The 16963-nt window shown below is 29.6% G+C and overlaps 6 protein-coding genes across 10 annotated transcripts; 2 read left to right on the forward strand and 4 right to left on the reverse strand.

Moving 5' to 3' along the window:
* The first annotated feature begins 18 nt into the window (after positions 1–18).
* LOC105835634 (guanine nucleotide-binding protein subunit beta-like protein 1) lies at positions 19–2107 on the forward strand. The gene is made up of 4 exons (XM_012679090.3): positions 19–543; positions 789–967; positions 1052–1385; positions 1467–2107. Exons 1-4 carry the CDS (start codon positions 400–402, stop codon positions 1770–1772), a joined length of 963 nt encoding a protein of 320 aa, XP_012534544.1. The 5' UTR covers positions 19–399; the 3' UTR covers positions 1773–2107.
* A 126-nt stretch (positions 2108–2233) lies between these two features.
* On the reverse strand, positions 2234–4277 carry LOC105835635 (tyrosine--tRNA ligase, mitochondrial). The gene is made up of 3 exons (XM_012679091.3): positions 3755–4277; positions 2732–3630; positions 2234–2633 (listed from the first exon to the last, which is right to left on the reverse strand). Exons 1-3 carry the CDS (start codon positions 3892–3894, stop codon positions 2284–2286), a joined length of 1389 nt encoding a protein of 462 aa, XP_012534545.1. The 5' UTR covers positions 3895–4277; the 3' UTR covers positions 2234–2283.
* Positions 4278–4413: 136 nt separating this feature from the next.
* LOC105837219 (rac GTPase-activating protein 1) lies at positions 4414–8062 on the reverse strand. Its single transcript, XM_036283140.1, has 10 exons — positions 7660–8062; positions 7290–7492; positions 7066–7217; positions 6580–6991; positions 6330–6499; positions 6100–6226; positions 5762–5994; positions 4940–5237; positions 4690–4865; positions 4414–4607 (listed from the first exon to the last, which is right to left on the reverse strand). Exons 1-10 carry the CDS (start codon positions 7739–7741, stop codon positions 4544–4546), a joined length of 1917 nt encoding a protein of 638 aa, XP_036139033.1. The 5' UTR covers positions 7742–8062; the 3' UTR covers positions 4414–4543.
* A 345-nt stretch (positions 8063–8407) lies between these two features.
* LOC105837222 (coiled-coil domain-containing protein 115) lies at positions 8408–10292 on the reverse strand. Of its 3 annotated transcripts, none has more exons than XM_036283142.1 (2): positions 10217–10289; positions 8408–9519 (listed from the first exon to the last, which is right to left on the reverse strand). In XM_036283142.1, exon 2 carries the CDS (start codon positions 9473–9475, stop codon positions 8960–8962), a length of 516 nt encoding a protein of 171 aa, XP_036139035.1. In that variant the 5' UTR covers positions 9476–9519; positions 10217–10289; the 3' UTR covers positions 8408–8959. The 3 variants fall into 3 exon arrangements, 2 of the variants coding, with proteins under 2 accessions (XP_036139035.1, XP_028047799.1); XM_028191998.2 differs by having other exon boundaries at positions 9983–10274; XR_004962273.1 differs by lacking the exon at positions 8408–9519 and adding an exon at positions 9818–9896 and having other exon boundaries at positions 9983–10292.
* A 393-nt stretch (positions 10293–10685) lies between these two features.
* LOC105837220 lies at positions 10686–14457 on the forward strand. Of its 3 annotated transcripts, none has more exons than XM_012681803.3 (7): positions 10686–10845; positions 11001–11149; positions 11309–11359; positions 11429–11566; positions 11774–11990; positions 12063–12832; positions 13706–14457. In XM_012681803.3, exons 1-6 carry the CDS (start codon positions 10798–10800, stop codon positions 12681–12683), a joined length of 1224 nt encoding a protein of 407 aa, XP_012537257.1. In that variant the 5' UTR covers positions 10686–10797; the 3' UTR covers positions 12684–12832; positions 13706–14457. The 3 variants fall into 3 exon arrangements, with proteins under 3 accessions (XP_012537257.1, XP_028047797.1, XP_012537259.1); XM_028191996.2 differs by having other exon boundaries at positions 12063–12742; XM_012681805.3 differs by having other exon boundaries at positions 10718–10920.
* On the reverse strand, positions 13178–16740 carry LOC105837221 (protein transport protein SFT2). The gene is made up of 3 exons (XM_012681806.3): positions 14726–16740; positions 14025–14176; positions 13178–13947 (listed from the first exon to the last, which is right to left on the reverse strand). Exons 1-3 carry the CDS (start codon positions 14915–14917, stop codon positions 13680–13682), a joined length of 612 nt encoding a protein of 203 aa, XP_012537260.1. The 5' UTR covers positions 14918–16740; the 3' UTR covers positions 13178–13679.
* Between the last annotated feature and the right edge of the window lie 223 nt (positions 16741–16963).

A 16963-nucleotide genomic window follows, 5' to 3' on the forward strand; every position in this document is an offset into this window, starting at 1 on the left:
GTAGAGCCACTTCTGATCGAAGGTGATCAGTTTGGATCAATTTTCTCGGTGCTGCTGCTCGGTGCACAGGTTGCCTCGTTTTTTAACGGATTCGGCAGTATGGAAGTGGCGACTCTGCGGTGACGTTTTGACAAGCGCTGACAAGTATTATGAGAAGTTTCATTTGTGACGACGATCAATTAACAGTGGTGAATCACAATGAAATAAAATTGCGAATAACGGAGTCATTTTCTGTCTTATATTTCAATGCGATAATTCAAGAGCGGATTGAGAAACTTCGATAACACTGAACAATGATGGGATAACCTATCATAGATATGTCGTATATATGCATTATATTATCCCGGATTTTATATCCTACGTGATATTTCGAATAAGAAAAACGAAACTGCAAAGACGATGTCGAGACCGCCAGACCCGAAATTTCTGTTGCGCGGCGACATGGATGAAAACGTGCACAGTTTATTGTTCTCGATCAACTCCGATGTCGAGCATCTCTACGCCGGCGACGGGAGAGGTACGGTTCACATTTGGGATTTAAAGGTAAACTTGTTTTTAATAAATTGTACTACTCTTTTTAGTAAATTGTAATAGTATAAATGATTTCTAAAATAATTAATAATTATTAATAATTTTTTTAGATTTATTGATAAATAATTTAAATAAATTTAATAGAAATTGAAATATAAGAATGGAGGAGAGAAATACTGTATTCTTAATATAAATTTGTGCAGAGAAGCATATCGAGATTTGTTACAGGAGTTAAATCTTTTTTTATCATGTTGTAGACGAACAGGATAAAGTGTCAATTATCAGATGGACACAGTCCGTGCTTTAATTTACATACAACTGACAAGACTGATCTGATAGTACAACGGAGACATGGAGTAGTCGATGTGTACAAAATGAACGATTCAAACTGGATATTAGATAGAAGTGTTGATTATGAATACTGCAGTTTTTGCAGGTATATGTATTAACAAATAAAAATATATTGTAAGCATTGATAACTAAGTCTTTTAAAATGAATACTAATAAATTAATACCGCAGGTCTCAATTGTTACCTGAGAAGAATGCAATGTTGATTCCACTCGATAATTCTGTCGTAGGAATGTTATCATTGAAGACATTCAAAGTGGAATCGACATTAGATCCATCCAAACTGTCCTATAATAATAAATTGGGTACAGTAATGGCGATAAAATCGTTGGCGGATATGAACGACTTGGTTCTAGTCGCTTACGAGGTTGGACAGTTACTATTGTGGGATATGAGAAAGAATGATGTCCTTAGTTCTCTCACTGTGGAACACTATCCGATGACTTTCGACTTTGACGCCTCTCTGATGCAAGGTATTCTTGGTAGCGCATCAGAGAAATTAGAGGTATTACGAATAAAATTGACTTCTAATTCTAAAAAAATGCATCATTCCATATTGATACTTTACATTTATAAATGGTTTTAGATTTTCGAAATGTCGCCGAGTCACATTTTATCGCACAAATCTATGAAACTCTTGGAGCATGTTTCCGGCATATCTGTTCTTTCTATAAGACCAGATAAAAAGATTGTCACAGCTGGCTGCTGGGACGGACGTATGATGTTGTTCTCTTGGAAGAAATTACGACCACTCGCGATATTAAAGGAACACAGAGCGAGTATATATGATATTGTATATTCGCAATGTAAAGTTGAGGCTTATGATACTAAGTGTTTAATGGCAGCAACTGGTAAAGATGGTTATATATCTATGTGGGATATATACAATTAGAAAAAAATATAAATGCATATAGTTTTGTATGTCTGTACTAAGCAAAAAAAAATATATTGCATTGTTTAAAAATTTTCATTTATCATTATCATTAAATTATTGTTTAACTTAATTAAAAATTCACATAGAAAATATGAGGCAAAATATTAAGTTCCACTTTGATAGAAAAATCATCGGTCTAGTTTCTTGTTGTTTAAAAATATATATACAATTTTATTATTTTAGCTAATATTTATCTCTTTTAAGACAGTCTTAAGACATGCTACGTCTTTATGACATTGTTTACAACATCTTAAGGCGATTTTAAATGTAAGAATGGATTACAAATACAGGACTATGAATTAATTTTTCATAATGTCTCTCTTCCATGATTATATTTATGTATATAATTTATGTATAATATATACATATATATGTATATATCAAAAGAAGAAATGTTGTATAATCATAAATTTTCTGAGTACTAAAATATATTGTTTATTATACATTTATACATATTTTTAAGATGATTTTATTGCCATCGGACTATATGATACGTTTTTTTACCAACTCTAAGCAATGATAAATTATTACTTAGTATATGGATGCCAGGTACAATTACCTCATTTAAATTAGAAATTCTTTGATAATTAATGTAAAATCCACCTGCCGTTATGATTCGTTCAGCATCATGATCAGTCTTAAAGCATTTCACTTTTTTTGCTAACTCATATACAGTGATTCCTGGCTCGGATAAAATATCTACTATGGTTGCACCTTCAAATACATCCGTTAACTCCGAAGGATTTAATCTTACAAGGGATTCAATTGATTTGTCATACAGTGCTGCAGAGGCGCGCTTTGCAGCCAACAATCCATCCTCTGTAAGAAATTGCAATAAATAACAATAAGTATCACCAATACATTTATATTATTTATAAAATATTACATTATATTTATTTTAATATTTTTTTAATTACCTCCGTGTACCAAAAGTGTAACTTGTTCCGCTAATATTTTCTGTGCTGTCCTCTGTTCTGGATCGTTCATATGACTCTTCACGATGTCAGCAATTTTACTCAATGGTATAAATGTGAATAGTTTTAAGAATCTCTCGACGTCGGAATCTTTGGTTCTGATGAAATACTGATACAGCTGGAAGTTCGAGGATCTTGTCGGCGATAGCCACACCGCATTCTGAAGAGACTTGCCAAATTTTTTTCCACCTTCGGCCGTTATGAGCGGCAGCGTTATGCCGTAAACCTCCTTCCTTGTACTTTTAGTGATCAGATCGTATCCAGACATAATATTACCCATCTGATCGCTGCCGCCGATCTGGAAGTGACATTTGTATCTCTTCATCAATTGAAGCCAGTCATATGCTTGGAACACTTGATACGTGAATTCGGTGAAACTCATCCCAGTGTCAGAGTTCAATCGCGATTGGACAGAAGCTCTGCCCAGCATTGTGCCCATCCGAAAATATTTTCCAATACTTCTGACGAATTCAATGACATTTACGTTCGTGTACCACTCCAAATTGTTTACTACAATCAGAGGCTTCAGTGGTGTTTTGTTGTTCTTCCAAAAGTAATCCTCATGATTAATAAATATCATCTCTATATTCTTTCTGATGGATTTGATGTTCTCTTCGATTAGATATCTTTCCATTTCGACGCGTTCAGATTTTCTATGACTGGGATCACCGATTAAACCCGTGGCTCCTCCCACTAGGGCTACAACTTGGTGCCCTGCTCGCTGCCAGTGCAAAAGATTCATCAGGATAAGTAAATTGCCGATGTGCAAACTGTCTGCCGTTGGATCAAAGCCAGCGTAGACACATTGTGATGAATTGTTCAATAAATTTACTATTTCGTTTCTGAAAAAATGTACATATTTTATAAAATTGATGTATAAAATAATAAATGTAATATAAATATCAGGAGGTATAAAGCAATAGTTCTTACAAAGCTTAAATTACACAAATAATTTCGCATACTTACGTACTAGTATCGGGAAATATATCCTCGTACATGCCCCTCTCATGAAGTTTTAATATATTTCTGCTGCAGTAAAATCTGCGTTTGTCAAAATTAACGTTTTTAATAGTGGAACATAACCTTAATAGAGAACGCACGTTCATTTCTCCTATATATTTGTAACTTTAAGAATAATATTAACAATTATCTTCAATTATCGGAAATCAGATTTCGATTTCTGAATTTCCTACGCGAAAATGTGCGCGAGTAAGTTCATACAATCATTAATATTGGCGAATCAAATTTAAGGACTACACCGTCGGTTAATTCTAACCTCAAATAATGCGGCATCGGACTGATCGGACATCTGCTTATCTGTTGGATTGTACATGAATTTTAGTATATTTTAATTTATTAATATTAAGTATTTATCCTAAATCTTTTTAATGTTAATATCTTATTTAATTGTTACCAGATGTCATTCAGGTAATTTTTATAAGATAATAATTATATCAGAAGATATCTCAACATTAAACACTTCTGTATATATAATATATAAATTTATATATTAGAAACTGTTAAAAAAAAAGAGATTACAATTGAACTGACAATTTACGATACTAATATTTTAAGAAATAATAAATCAAAATATTATGTTATCAAAATCGAGTGTTATCGAAATATTTATTGTATGTTGATATATATTTACAAAAGAATACATATAAGTACATTAAATATCAGAATATTTCTTATGTAATCATATTATAAATTGTTATTATAATATAACAAATAATTAAAAAAAATGTTTGCTTATTAGTTTCCTATTCTAGACGGTGGTGTGGCAAAGAATTTCTTGTTTTTCCTCATATGAGCACGACTGTAAATAAAAATGAAATGTGAAATAAAAGAAAAATAAACAGTGCTAAATATAGGCAAGATACAATTTATACATCTTTTACCTGGAAGTGAGAGGAGTATTGAAGAAACTGCGGGAGATACTGCGTTTGAGAAGCGACTCTGTGGATGGTGTATGCTTCAATTCTCCTCTTTTCGGAGTAGAAATGCCATTTGAATTTGTAGGATTCAAGAAAGTTGCCCAATAATCAGATGGTATTTGAAGTAAACTCTCCACTATCTAGAATATAAACGTACCATTACGTTATATTTCCTATTATATCAATCATAATAGCGCCCAGGAATCTTTCTTACCGCGACTTGATGTTTAGTTTCGTTCAGTAGATGGTCGAGAGATGGTTCCTGGGAACTGTAACCGACTAAAGTCGGTCCGAAAACTTTGGCGAGATTACTAATAGGCATCTTACATTCTGCGCTACTCGATACTCTCTGTAAATGAAGCATTAGAAAAGCCAGAGTATCTTTGTTTGGTGGCGGCAACAGCGATATTGCTTGATAAAGATCACGGTCAACGTCCTGTTTGTCTGTTTGTTGCGTTGCACGTACAAAATCTTTCGTTAAACCGACAGTGATTAGCGGCTCACGTAATGATCTGTAAATATGAATTCAAATAAATATATGTATGTACTATATTCTTTACACATATAGCGTAGGAGTATATACATGTGGGAGTATACAAGTATTCCTGTACAAATTATCGAATTTGTTCCCAGCATTCACTAAATGTTAACCAATAGATCATAAATAAGTTAATTAATCCACTCGTTAATTAGTGATCCAAATTAAATATTAATTTCATAATATTGAGTATTATATTGAGATATATTAAAAAAAATAGTATTGTTTTTATTCCCTTGTTAAAGTTAATGTGTATTTAAGCTCAAAATTAATGATATATGATAATAGCAAATATTAAAATATATTTCATAATCAATCTTTAAAAACAATTTTTGTTTTATTTTGAACAGATATTTATAGTCATTTTTAGTAACAAAATTATTCTACATAAACGTTTTTATATTTTATATAAATGCTATTCATCTTACAATTAATTGGGATTACCAAAGTCTTGGAATCTTCGTAAGTAAACAGATAACTATATTTCAGATGATGTACCTGAGAAAATCTTTTAAAGTAGAGCAAATGGTTGAGATATCAACGTTAGATAGATTTGGAGCACCTTTGCCCTTCAAAAATTTTTCTTTGAGACACTTGGCATCGGCGGCTGCTCCGTTCACTCTGTACAATCCCTGCTCGTTCATTCCACGTAATTCGATCTCGTTAATGCAGTGAACTACTATGGAAGGTATCATGGGTCGTATTGAAGGTGTGTAGTCAGCTATAGTGCCCTGAAAAGTGCATTTGTATTGATGCAATTGATGTTTTATTAATGTAAAAATTATATATATATATATATATATATATATATATATATTTATATTAGTAATACTCACGGGAATTCCATTTAATGTGGGTGTATTTCCTGTTGGGATACATGGCAATGGTACTAAATCTTTACAATGGGGGTGAGCCATAGCTCTACAAGTCTTGCATCTCTGCATGTATTTTCCAAATTGAATTCTAATAAATTGTAAAAGGCATTAAGACTTTTCTCACCTATGACTGAATTGTGGTTACAAGTAATACAAGTTATTGTATAAAATATAGAAAAATAAATTTTTACCTTTTCCCACAAGAAGTGCATATTTCCGACTTGAAAACAGTTTTGCCTTCAAAAATATGACTCCTGGACATTTTTATATTCATGGTGTAGCCACCAATGTTTGGACTTGGTTTATAGATGTCCTCTGAATCTGAAGTTGATGTAATAATCTCAGCTTTTGGTGCTGATGGCTAAAATAAATCGAATAAAATATTGATTACATACTCATATTTAAATATAGAGAATTAAATTATGTAATTTGGTAATTTACCGCTATATCGATTGGTACTTCGTTTGTGTCAATGTGCGATAATTTTGATTTATTGTGTTCTGTACTGCTCTTGCGCCGCTTGCGTGAATTGTGCAGGGGAATCTGAGGATCTGCGTTCTCATCGCCAGGTATGGCCTCGATTGTAGAGGACGCGGTGATTGTACCTTCTTTCGGCATTACTACGGTAGTAGTTGCGACTATTCTATCAGAGGAGTTCAATTCCGTACTCTTGTGCAATGCGCTACGACGATGCTTCTTCGAATATTCGCTGCTGGGGCGATGTTCTTTCCATTCACGTTTCTTTTGCCCTTGCAAAATAGCACTAGTCTCCAAATCGTCTTCCGATCTGGATAGACAGTTAAGATCACTCAATAACGAGCCAGTGGAATTTAACTCCGGTATTGTGTTAAGTCTAAAACACAAATACAGTGTTGTTGTATAATTCAATTATTAATCATCTTGGAGTATAAAGATGTTCATATTTACTTATCAATGGGCACATCATAAATATTGCGTGTGTTATTTTGACGATTCAATGAAGTGTTATTAAGAAATTGTAATTTCTCTCTTGTTTCTTCATTAAGACTTCTCCCTCTGTCATTAAACAAGATATCTCTAGCTGTATCAATTTGTTTCACCTGGAAAAAAATATACATGTATTTTACTAAAGATAAAACAATTCTTTGATCAGTAAAAGAAGTATTAACTACCAAACAATCCCTCTGTTCCTCAAAAGCGCGACACTTGCGTTTCTCTTCCTCCAAGTTTCTTCTTGCATGCCGCAGTTTTCTATCAAGACTTGCAATCTCATTGTGAGCCTTGTCCAAGTCTGAGTGGAGTCGTTGGCATTCTTGCACCGACGCCAGCCATTTCTGCCTCATTTCCTCTTGATTTAAAGCAAATTGCAGGAATTCTGCACACAATAATAGTAATAATTTAGTAGTACACTGATTGTCTATATGTCCATAATAATTGTAAAAACTTCAATTATTTTAGAAAATTGTACTAAAAGATTTTTCAAAAAAGCTAATAAACTAAGTAATATTAGATAATATAGATTATATACGATCATTAACAAACCTTCTTCGCAGGCTCCATTAATCAAAACGTTCGAACATCTCACCAGCTCGTCGTAGGTAGCTAAAAGTGTCAACGACGTCATTCTTGTGGTTATTTTGTCGTTTCTTCTTGTGAATTAATACTCCATGAACATGTCACCGGCTTATAACACTTGGCGGTCCGTTGAACGTGACCAATAATACACAAACGGCTGAATGAAACGTTTGATCCACATGAGCAACCGTACGCGTCAGTTTTGAAAGTCGCTTCTTCACTGACCGTTAACAATTGATAGAGATGACCCCTAGTGGAGAAAACGCGAATTACAGTTACAGTATGAATCGATAACGTTATTCTTCGTACAGAGAAACGATCGATAATATCAACTTTTTTGTTTTTTTATAAAATTTTCAATACTGTTATACATATAAAGGTTGTATTTATAACAATTTATTTTTATTAAACATATTATTAAACATGATTTTATAGTTTATTTTATTATTAATTTTTTGCCGTTATATAAGTGAATTTTATTTACATTGAATGAAATTTAATATTATAAATTTACTTTGGGGAGGGGGAGATATTTTGGTCGTAGCTATTTAGAAAAATATTTTTAAAAATAAAAAAATTTTGTTGTAAAAATAGTTTACAACTATTGTATAAGTGTACCAATATTTTGTGTCAATCTTTGATTCCTGTAATTATAATATTTAATATCGAAATTCGACTTTTTAGAAAGTATATAATAAGGTATTGTATTGTTTTATTTAAATAGTTTTCAATATTAAAAACATACATCCAAAAGTGTGCAATAGTAGTTTAGGAAATTTCATTTTTATTTGATCTATTCACAAACATAATTGAATTTATGTAACTTTTGTACATGATTAATTAGATTTAATTGCGTATCCTTATAATTAAATTTTGTATATATAATATGTATATACTTTTCTTTCGACATTCCATAGTATAATAAGATATCAATAAATTAAAATTTCATAAATAATATAATTCGTGCAACTTCTACATCACAATTGTGTGTAAATACATATACATATGATAAAGAAATAAAATAATTTAAAAATACGAACAATTCACATTCTCAATATATTAAATTTACAAACAATTCTAGATATATTTTATTTGAGACATTGTTTATAACAAATATATATATATATATATATTTTTTGTAACTGATTTAGTGTTTGACATATTAAAAAAATGAAATATTTTAGTAGATAAATTAGTATTTATTACTTTAATGAATACTAAACTCTAATTTAAGACAAAAAAGTTCTAAAACTTTCAATTATATGTATTAAGTTTTAATATCGTTTGAAGAACATAAACTATTTTTTTGAATATATAATGTTTTAAGCTTGGAGAGTACAGAAATAAGTTCTTCCTGCACATTTGCTATCTTTGTAGCAAGATTGACAGAATCCTGAAAACGTTTTTGACTGTTCCTCAAGTTTTGTGGAACCAATACACCAAACCATTTTATAGGATCCCCTAATCCTTCTGCAGGATCGCTTAACTTTTTAAAACTGATGTCAAAACATGGCACATTATGTTCATTCATTTTAGTCTCCAAATCAAACAGGGATGTCACTGTGTCTTCATTATTTGGAACCTGTAGCATACTGATGTTCTCTTTTCCACGAATATATTTTGCTTTTGCCAGCTCAATGTAGCCATCCTTCAATAATGTCTCCATCTGAATATTTCCACAAATTTTTTCCTCCATTAATTCTAATTTATGCAACATCAACTCGTCAATTTCTTCTAATAAAATGTCTATGTTTTTATTCATATTAGAATTTGCGATTACCATCACAAAAATTTATTATATTTAGTATATGCAGGACAAAATTTTATCTGAAAACATAATATTGCAAACATAAAGTTAATAATGTACAAATGGATGTTAATTGTTAAAGAAAATAAATATAAGATTTATAACTTAATATATTATTTAAAAATATATCTTACATGGTGATAATAAGTACAAAATTTGAAGAAAATATTCTTCAGGGATATTATTTAGAGAAAGAAATAATCTTGTTTATTTTCAAAAGGATATGAAAATTAAAAAGTATAAAAATTTTTTAAATTTAGAAAACTAGAGATATATTTCATTTAAATTTGGTATGTGGTATTAAATATCATTTTCCAGTACCAACAAAATATTTTTATTAAAAATTTGTAATCATATGTTGTTAGCTTTAGGGCAAAGTTTATAGGACTTTCTCTCTCTGAAATAAACCAAGAAATATTTCTTTGAATTTTTTGTACTTAGTTAGGAATTACTATATATAATATTTATCTTGTAAACACTTACAATATTAAGTATATTAAGTATTAACTGTTTAATAGTAAAAGTAATTACTGTTTAATATTTCTTTGTTAATACTGTCGTTCTAACCAATCTTGAATAATTGACGTTTGGCATATCTTGTTTCATTAACAAACGGAATTGGTTGCTTTTCCAATTTTTTGTATTTATTGACGGAGATTAGTCTTAGTTAGTAACCAAATTACTTTGTTTTTATTCAAGTCTCATTAACCAAATTACCTTGTTACAAGTCGAATCAAGTGACAATGCGTTCCGAAATCGGTTCAATTAGCAGCGATCATTGGTCTGTTCTTTTTCGCTGCACTGCTGCACTAGTGCAACAATTAAGTTAGAAAGAGAAAATATATATTTGTTTCACTTTAACTTATTGCATCAGTGCATCAGTGCACCTAAAAAGAACAGGGGCTCGATTCTTGAATTCATTTGCAAGAGAAACGTATTCGCAAATTCTGTTCTTACAGAAAAGTTAAAAATTTATTGGCTATCGTATGGCTTTTAACCAATAAACTTGCAACTTTTCTGTTGGAGTGGGTATTTGCGCATACGTTTCTCTTGCGAATAAATTCAAGAATTGAGCCCCTGATTAAAAACATCAAATGTAATATGATTGGTTTAAATATGTAATGCAGTCTATGGCCCGTATTCAGAATGCGTTAACGAAAATGTTAGCGCGTTGTTATCCAATAGAAAAATCTGTTTTTTATAATACAGATTCTTCTATTGGATAACAACGCGCTAACATTTTTGTTAGCGCGTTCTAAATACGGACCTATGCGTTTTATCCAGTTCTATCACGTTCTATGCGCATTTCAGAACGTACGCTCGATGGAGAGGGAATAAAATGCCAGGTTTTTTGTTTATATTTATTTCGTTTTAAATGCAAAAACTTTTGAAACTTTTAAGCGATACGAATAGATCTATTAGTAGGTTCTAAAGAATATTTCTATCGTATACCCGAAACTCTTGAAGATTACTTCTAGTACATAACCTTTACGTATTGCAGCATTTTGAGAAATTTCAACAAGTATATGATTATATTGACATGGCCACGCCAGTGTTAACGAAGAATCAGGAGAGGCACAGCTTGTCAGCCAAAAAGAAGGGTCCTGCCAAGTTTAAAAATGTTTTGGCACAACCTTATCCAAATTTCTGGTATTTTTACATTTTATTAATTTTAAATTATTTTTCTATTCGATTTTCATAATTTGATTTAATACTATTAAATATTTAATGAAAGATAAATATTTATTTACATGCATTATTATAAAGATGATTGTAGTTTTAGCTCATTTTTGCAAAATGTTTTTTCAGGCCTGTCATCAGTGTAGCTAAATATCCGGAGTTGGTGACAACATTGAATATGTAAGTATGATTTTGAAAGATGGATATTTTTGAAAGATATATTTAATTATTTGTGAAAATGTTTTATAGGATATTGCCATCAATCAAACGATTCAATACCAGAATTTCTAAAGATGTGCAAAAAGACTTAAAAACTATGACAAAAAAAGAGCGTTTCTTGGCTAAGAAAAAAATATATGAACAGGCACCTCCAAAGCCAGATGTTCTGTAAGCATCCTTTACACCGTATGCAGCAGACCAAGTATCTTTGCAACCGTTGTGTTAAGATCCTTTAATGATTGATTCTGTTGAATCTAATTGTATAAACCAATCATATAAAAAAAGTTTACACTAATTGCAAAGCTGTTTCTATTGAATGCAGTCATCATGTAGCTTGAAATTCAGTTATTTTATCTGATTTATAAATGATTTTAGGAAATTTATGATAATAGGTATCAATGAAGTCACTCGAGCCTTAGAGAAGAATAACGTATGTTGTGTTTTAATAGATGCTAATGTTGAACCACCTTTGTTAATAAAACATATTATCACTATGGCAGTGAACAAGAAAATACCTATTCTTCTGCTACCTATTCTGAAAGCAGTTACGTTAGAAAAGCTGAAATTTCCTGCAACAGTTCTTGGTCTAAAGGTACAATTATATTGTCATTTTGAAATGGTATAAATTTTCACAGATATTATAAAAATTTTATTATTTTCACAGCAAGAGATAATGAAGTGTCCAGATAGCGTTTGCCATTCATTATATAAATCAATAGCAGAGGCTTTTAAAGATTTTGAAGTACCTGAATGTATGTTGCAACATTGTAAACTCGAAATACCTGATAAAATGCCTGATGAAAGCACAGAGTGTGAAATGAAAATCGTAGGCATGGATTCTGACACAAAGTCAAATATTCCTAGGTCAGAAAAACCTGTTGTAATATTTACAGACGTGTATAAATATAGGTCTTCAGGAGACGAAAGAGCTTTTATACCACCAACATTCAATCAAAATTCTCAAATTTCGCAAACATTGAATGAATTTATCGCTTTAGGCAGCGATCTGGATTTTACTAATGATAAAAATTATGCAAGTATATCGAAAACTGAGAGATATACAAATATCGTCAAGGAAGAAATACATGAAAGAACAAAAATTGAAAATACAGAAACATATCGGTCTTGTGATAAACAGTTAATCAATGATAATACAAATTCAACAAAACAGACAAATACATTAAAAAGAAAGAAAGATGACGGACCTAACTATTTATCATTAAAAATAAAACGTATAATACCAAATAAGACACGATATAAAGCAACTAAATTTAAAAAAAAGTAGAAGTTTTCGACAGTTTGGTGGATTACAGCGCGTAATTATCCATCGAGCAAAAGATCTGGGTATGATTTTAATATTTCGTGTATGCAGAAATTTCGAGTAGAAAAATCTTTTAATATGTGGAGACAAGGAGGAAAAATGTAAATCCCTAGGTATAAATTATAAATAAAATAAATTGTAATACTGGAGATTAAGAAATTGCATTATTGTTAAAAATGTACAAATAATTCTAATCCGTGAGATATGCTAGTGACTATTTGTCTTATTTTCATATTAAAAAATTGTTAACCAAGGTTATCTGCTCTCAACAAAATCAAGTAATTAAAAAATAAATTTCAATCTTTAAAGCTACAAGATAAATGTCTAACAATATTTCTGCAAAATTATGCATATATATAATTAATATTTTATAATAATTAGTTTTTGTATTTTTAGCAAAATATTTGAGAGAAATAAATTATGACAAATCTAATTATAAAAAGAAAAAATACGATGTATAAATATATAATTATATTTTTTTATATTTTTATATTTTTTTATTACACATTATATACAAGAATTAACCCTTTTTGCACTATTAATTAAATAAATACTTATACTAGTAAATAGAATTGTATTTACTAATATAAATAATACAATTCAGTTGATTTCGAGTAATAAAAAACATTAACAAAAATAGTTACTATATTTTTACAATTGCATGATATCAGATTAGCATATAATAAATTCTATATTGTATATATCAAACAATATATTGTGTGGATTCAGTCTTTCTTGTACTAATTTTAATAAAGGTAAATAGATTTTAAATTACTGACCATTCAATACCTTATTTCTTTTTAACATGAGCATTAATGGTAATTAGAGTTTATAATAATCTATTTGATAGCTTCATTTCTTTTTAATATGAACTTTGACTTTAAAAAATTTTTGCAAGAGATTGAATATTGCTGTTTTTATTAGAAAATGTTAAAAAATGTCCTAAGCATAATAATATCATTACACAGGTAAACTTGATTTTACAGATGATCGGAACATTCTCGTAAAGAACATGAGACCAGTTGTACCTCCTGGTATGTGACTTATTAGAAAGGATAACATAGCTATTAACTGGAAAATAGAGCACAATACTGTCAAAGGAGTCGACTGCAAATGCAGAGCAGAATAGAGCGTGCCTATTAATGTTGCAAAGTACAACATGGTAAAGTATTTCTTCTCAGCTAGAAATAATGACTTCATATAACTTGATCCCCATAAAAAGTAAAAGCTGCAAGAAATCTTTTTGTTAGAAAAATGTAGTTAAAAATTCTTCTCATGCTACTTCTTAAATATATACATATGTACCTCATCAAAAAGAAGAGACTTCCTAAGGAATAAAGCATAGCAAATTTTCTTGCTTTAAGTAATAAAACGGGAAAATACATTGCTGATAGACAGAAGCATAATAGTCCCAGAAGAAAACACACAGCAAAGGATATGAGTCTATGTGTTCTCGTCTATTGGAATAAAAATATATTTCATGTGAAAATTTATTGATATAAACTGTATTTAATGTAAAAATAATAGTGTTAAGTGACTTTTTTGTTGTTATACTGGATAATATTTATAAATTTATTAAACAAAGATTGATTAAATTTGAATTCACAGATACTAGAAATACTTCAAACAGAAAACTTAGGAAACTTTAAAAAATATTAAACAATGCACACATAAATAAGATTGATTTCAATTTTATATTTCAATTTATTTAATCAACTGATTAAATTAGCAGAATTGATTTCCGATGTGTAATTTATTATTTTAATTTAATCTTTCTTTTTACGTTCGAAATAATAAATTAATAGAAAGTTCTATCCATAGTTACAAAATATTACTTGACAAGTTAATCAATTAAATTAGAACTTAAGCGACAAATATTGCTTTAAATCTTGGAAATCAAGTCGTTTCATATCGCTGTTTATATTAATGCTTTTTGGATTTAGTAAAAATTTTAATATTAACAATCTAATCATCTATTAGTTCGTTAAGGTTATGAGATGCACTACCATAGCAGGACAACATTCTCTCTGCGATCTTTGAACCCATCCTACGTCCTCCTCCGTTTCGTTAGTACTTTTTCCGAACCATTTTCCAAAGTTTGTTTTCGATATCGTTACCGATGGAATGGCGATTTTATATTGCTTTTCATTTTTACTACTGAGGAGATACTCGTTCAGCTCTTTATTGAGATCGGCCATTTTGACACATCGTTCTGTTTAATAACATAACCTCTAAATATTATCAAATACGAATGAGAAATCGCTCTTATCGACGGTGACAATTGTATAGTCGGCACATTATTTTATCGACTGTTACAAATTTATCAATTATACCCCAGATATACGAGATGTAAAGTCAATTGAGAGTAGATAATATATAGACACTATAATTTGCGTATTTATCAACAAAATTTATTCTACTATAATTTTTTTTGTATAGTTTTTGCTAAATTCCAGAACTTACAATTAGTTTAACCGAAGGTTTTTTTTTATATAAAACAAATTATTCTATTGATATGATTAGTTAAATAAGTATGTATTTTAAATTAAATGGGGAAACTTGAGCCTAATTTTTATTACTTACATCAATATAGATTAAGGATGCAAAAGGAAATCCTAAAGCTAATCACCAACATTTTTTATTAGAAAATATCTAGATTAGGGATGCAATTAAGAAGATCCTAAAGTTAATCATCAACATTTTTTATTAGAAAATATCTTTGAATTGGTTTTATAGAATTTTAAATTCTTTTACACAGTCAAAGTATGCATAAAAATAAAGAAACCCAGATAACCAAGCATGACATAGTATTTTGAGCAAACTATATAATGCATTGCATGTGTTGTTATAGATTTGCTATACATTTGTTGACATCGAAATAAAATACATAACGAATTCAGCAAAATGATTACTTATATGTGCAATCGGTTGAAGACATTTAAAAAAAGAAAACGGTCAGCAATAATAATACATTATACTGTTTGCGATATAACAGCAACATGGCAACAACAAATAATTGATAATAAATTAACGCTGACATCTTACTATCAATTTGCATTGTTAAAAATAGAATTCATATGAATTCAACCTAACAGACAATGCTGTCTTACCTTGTTCCGAGTCTAAATTAGTTACTACAACGATTTTTGGCAACATAACTGCAACATCAAGACATTTGGCTATCTGGGAAGCAATATATACAATTAAATTAAATTAATAAACAGTTTTTTTTTAATTTTTAAGTGTCAATGTTTTTGTTATTGACATAAAATCTCTCTTTGCTTTCTTCATTTTTGTGCAAATTTTGATCTTGTAAACAATTTTTAATTGTATAAAACCGATTCAAAGAAATTTAATAAAAGAGTATTAGAACTGCTATGCTCATTTGCTAGCTATGCTAATTTTTTGTGAACTTTTTATCTCAGTTTTAATTGTACATTATTATTGTTCCTATAAGGGAGCATGGGATTACACTATAGTTAAGAATTAGAAAAAGAATAAGTTAAATTGAGATCAAAGTTAATTTATTAGTTGAAAATGGACATAAAATGTTTTCGATTAAAATAATCGAGAACATTTTAGGCCCAGTAAGTTTGTATTTATATTTTGAATTGATCATAAAGAGAAATTTACTTTCACTGTTCTAAGTATACAAAAGGATATTTTATTTTTACTAATAAAAATTGTTACTAATTATAAATAATTATAATTTATTTATTATGATGAGTAAACCATTGCGATATTTATTAGGTACTCAGACAGCGCACGCATATTCAAGATAAAGGACACAAGACGATTTAAGAATATCTGAAAGATATTTTTTAGATGACCTGATTTTGGACATGGTGCTGTCTGTAGTAGATACTTTAAATAAAAAAATACATTAGTAACAAGTTTAATTGTGTAGTAGCCACAATTATTTATACAATTAACAATTTAATAAAAAAGAGCTTGAATTTATTGGATATTATTTCTTTTTTAAATATAATGTAAATTATACGTGTATACATTGAGAAAAAAGTTGTGGATTTGACTAAATTTTTCTACTTAATTAAATTTCTTTAATTTAACTATTTGTGTATTTTAGTTAAATATATAAATATTTAAATTGAAGTTCATGTATTTTATGTATTTAAGTTAATTGCATAAATACTTGAACTGAAAAAATTTAATCTAGTTGAAAAATTTAGTCAAATTAACATTTTTTTCTCAGTGTTTGTGTGTGTGTGTGTGAGTGTGTACAC

This window comes from Monomorium pharaonis, chromosome 2 (assembly GCF_013373865.1).
Source record: "Monomorium pharaonis isolate MP-MQ-018 chromosome 2, ASM1337386v2, whole genome shotgun sequence".
Taxonomy (NCBI): Eukaryota; Metazoa; Arthropoda; class Insecta; order Hymenoptera; family Formicidae; genus Monomorium; species Monomorium pharaonis.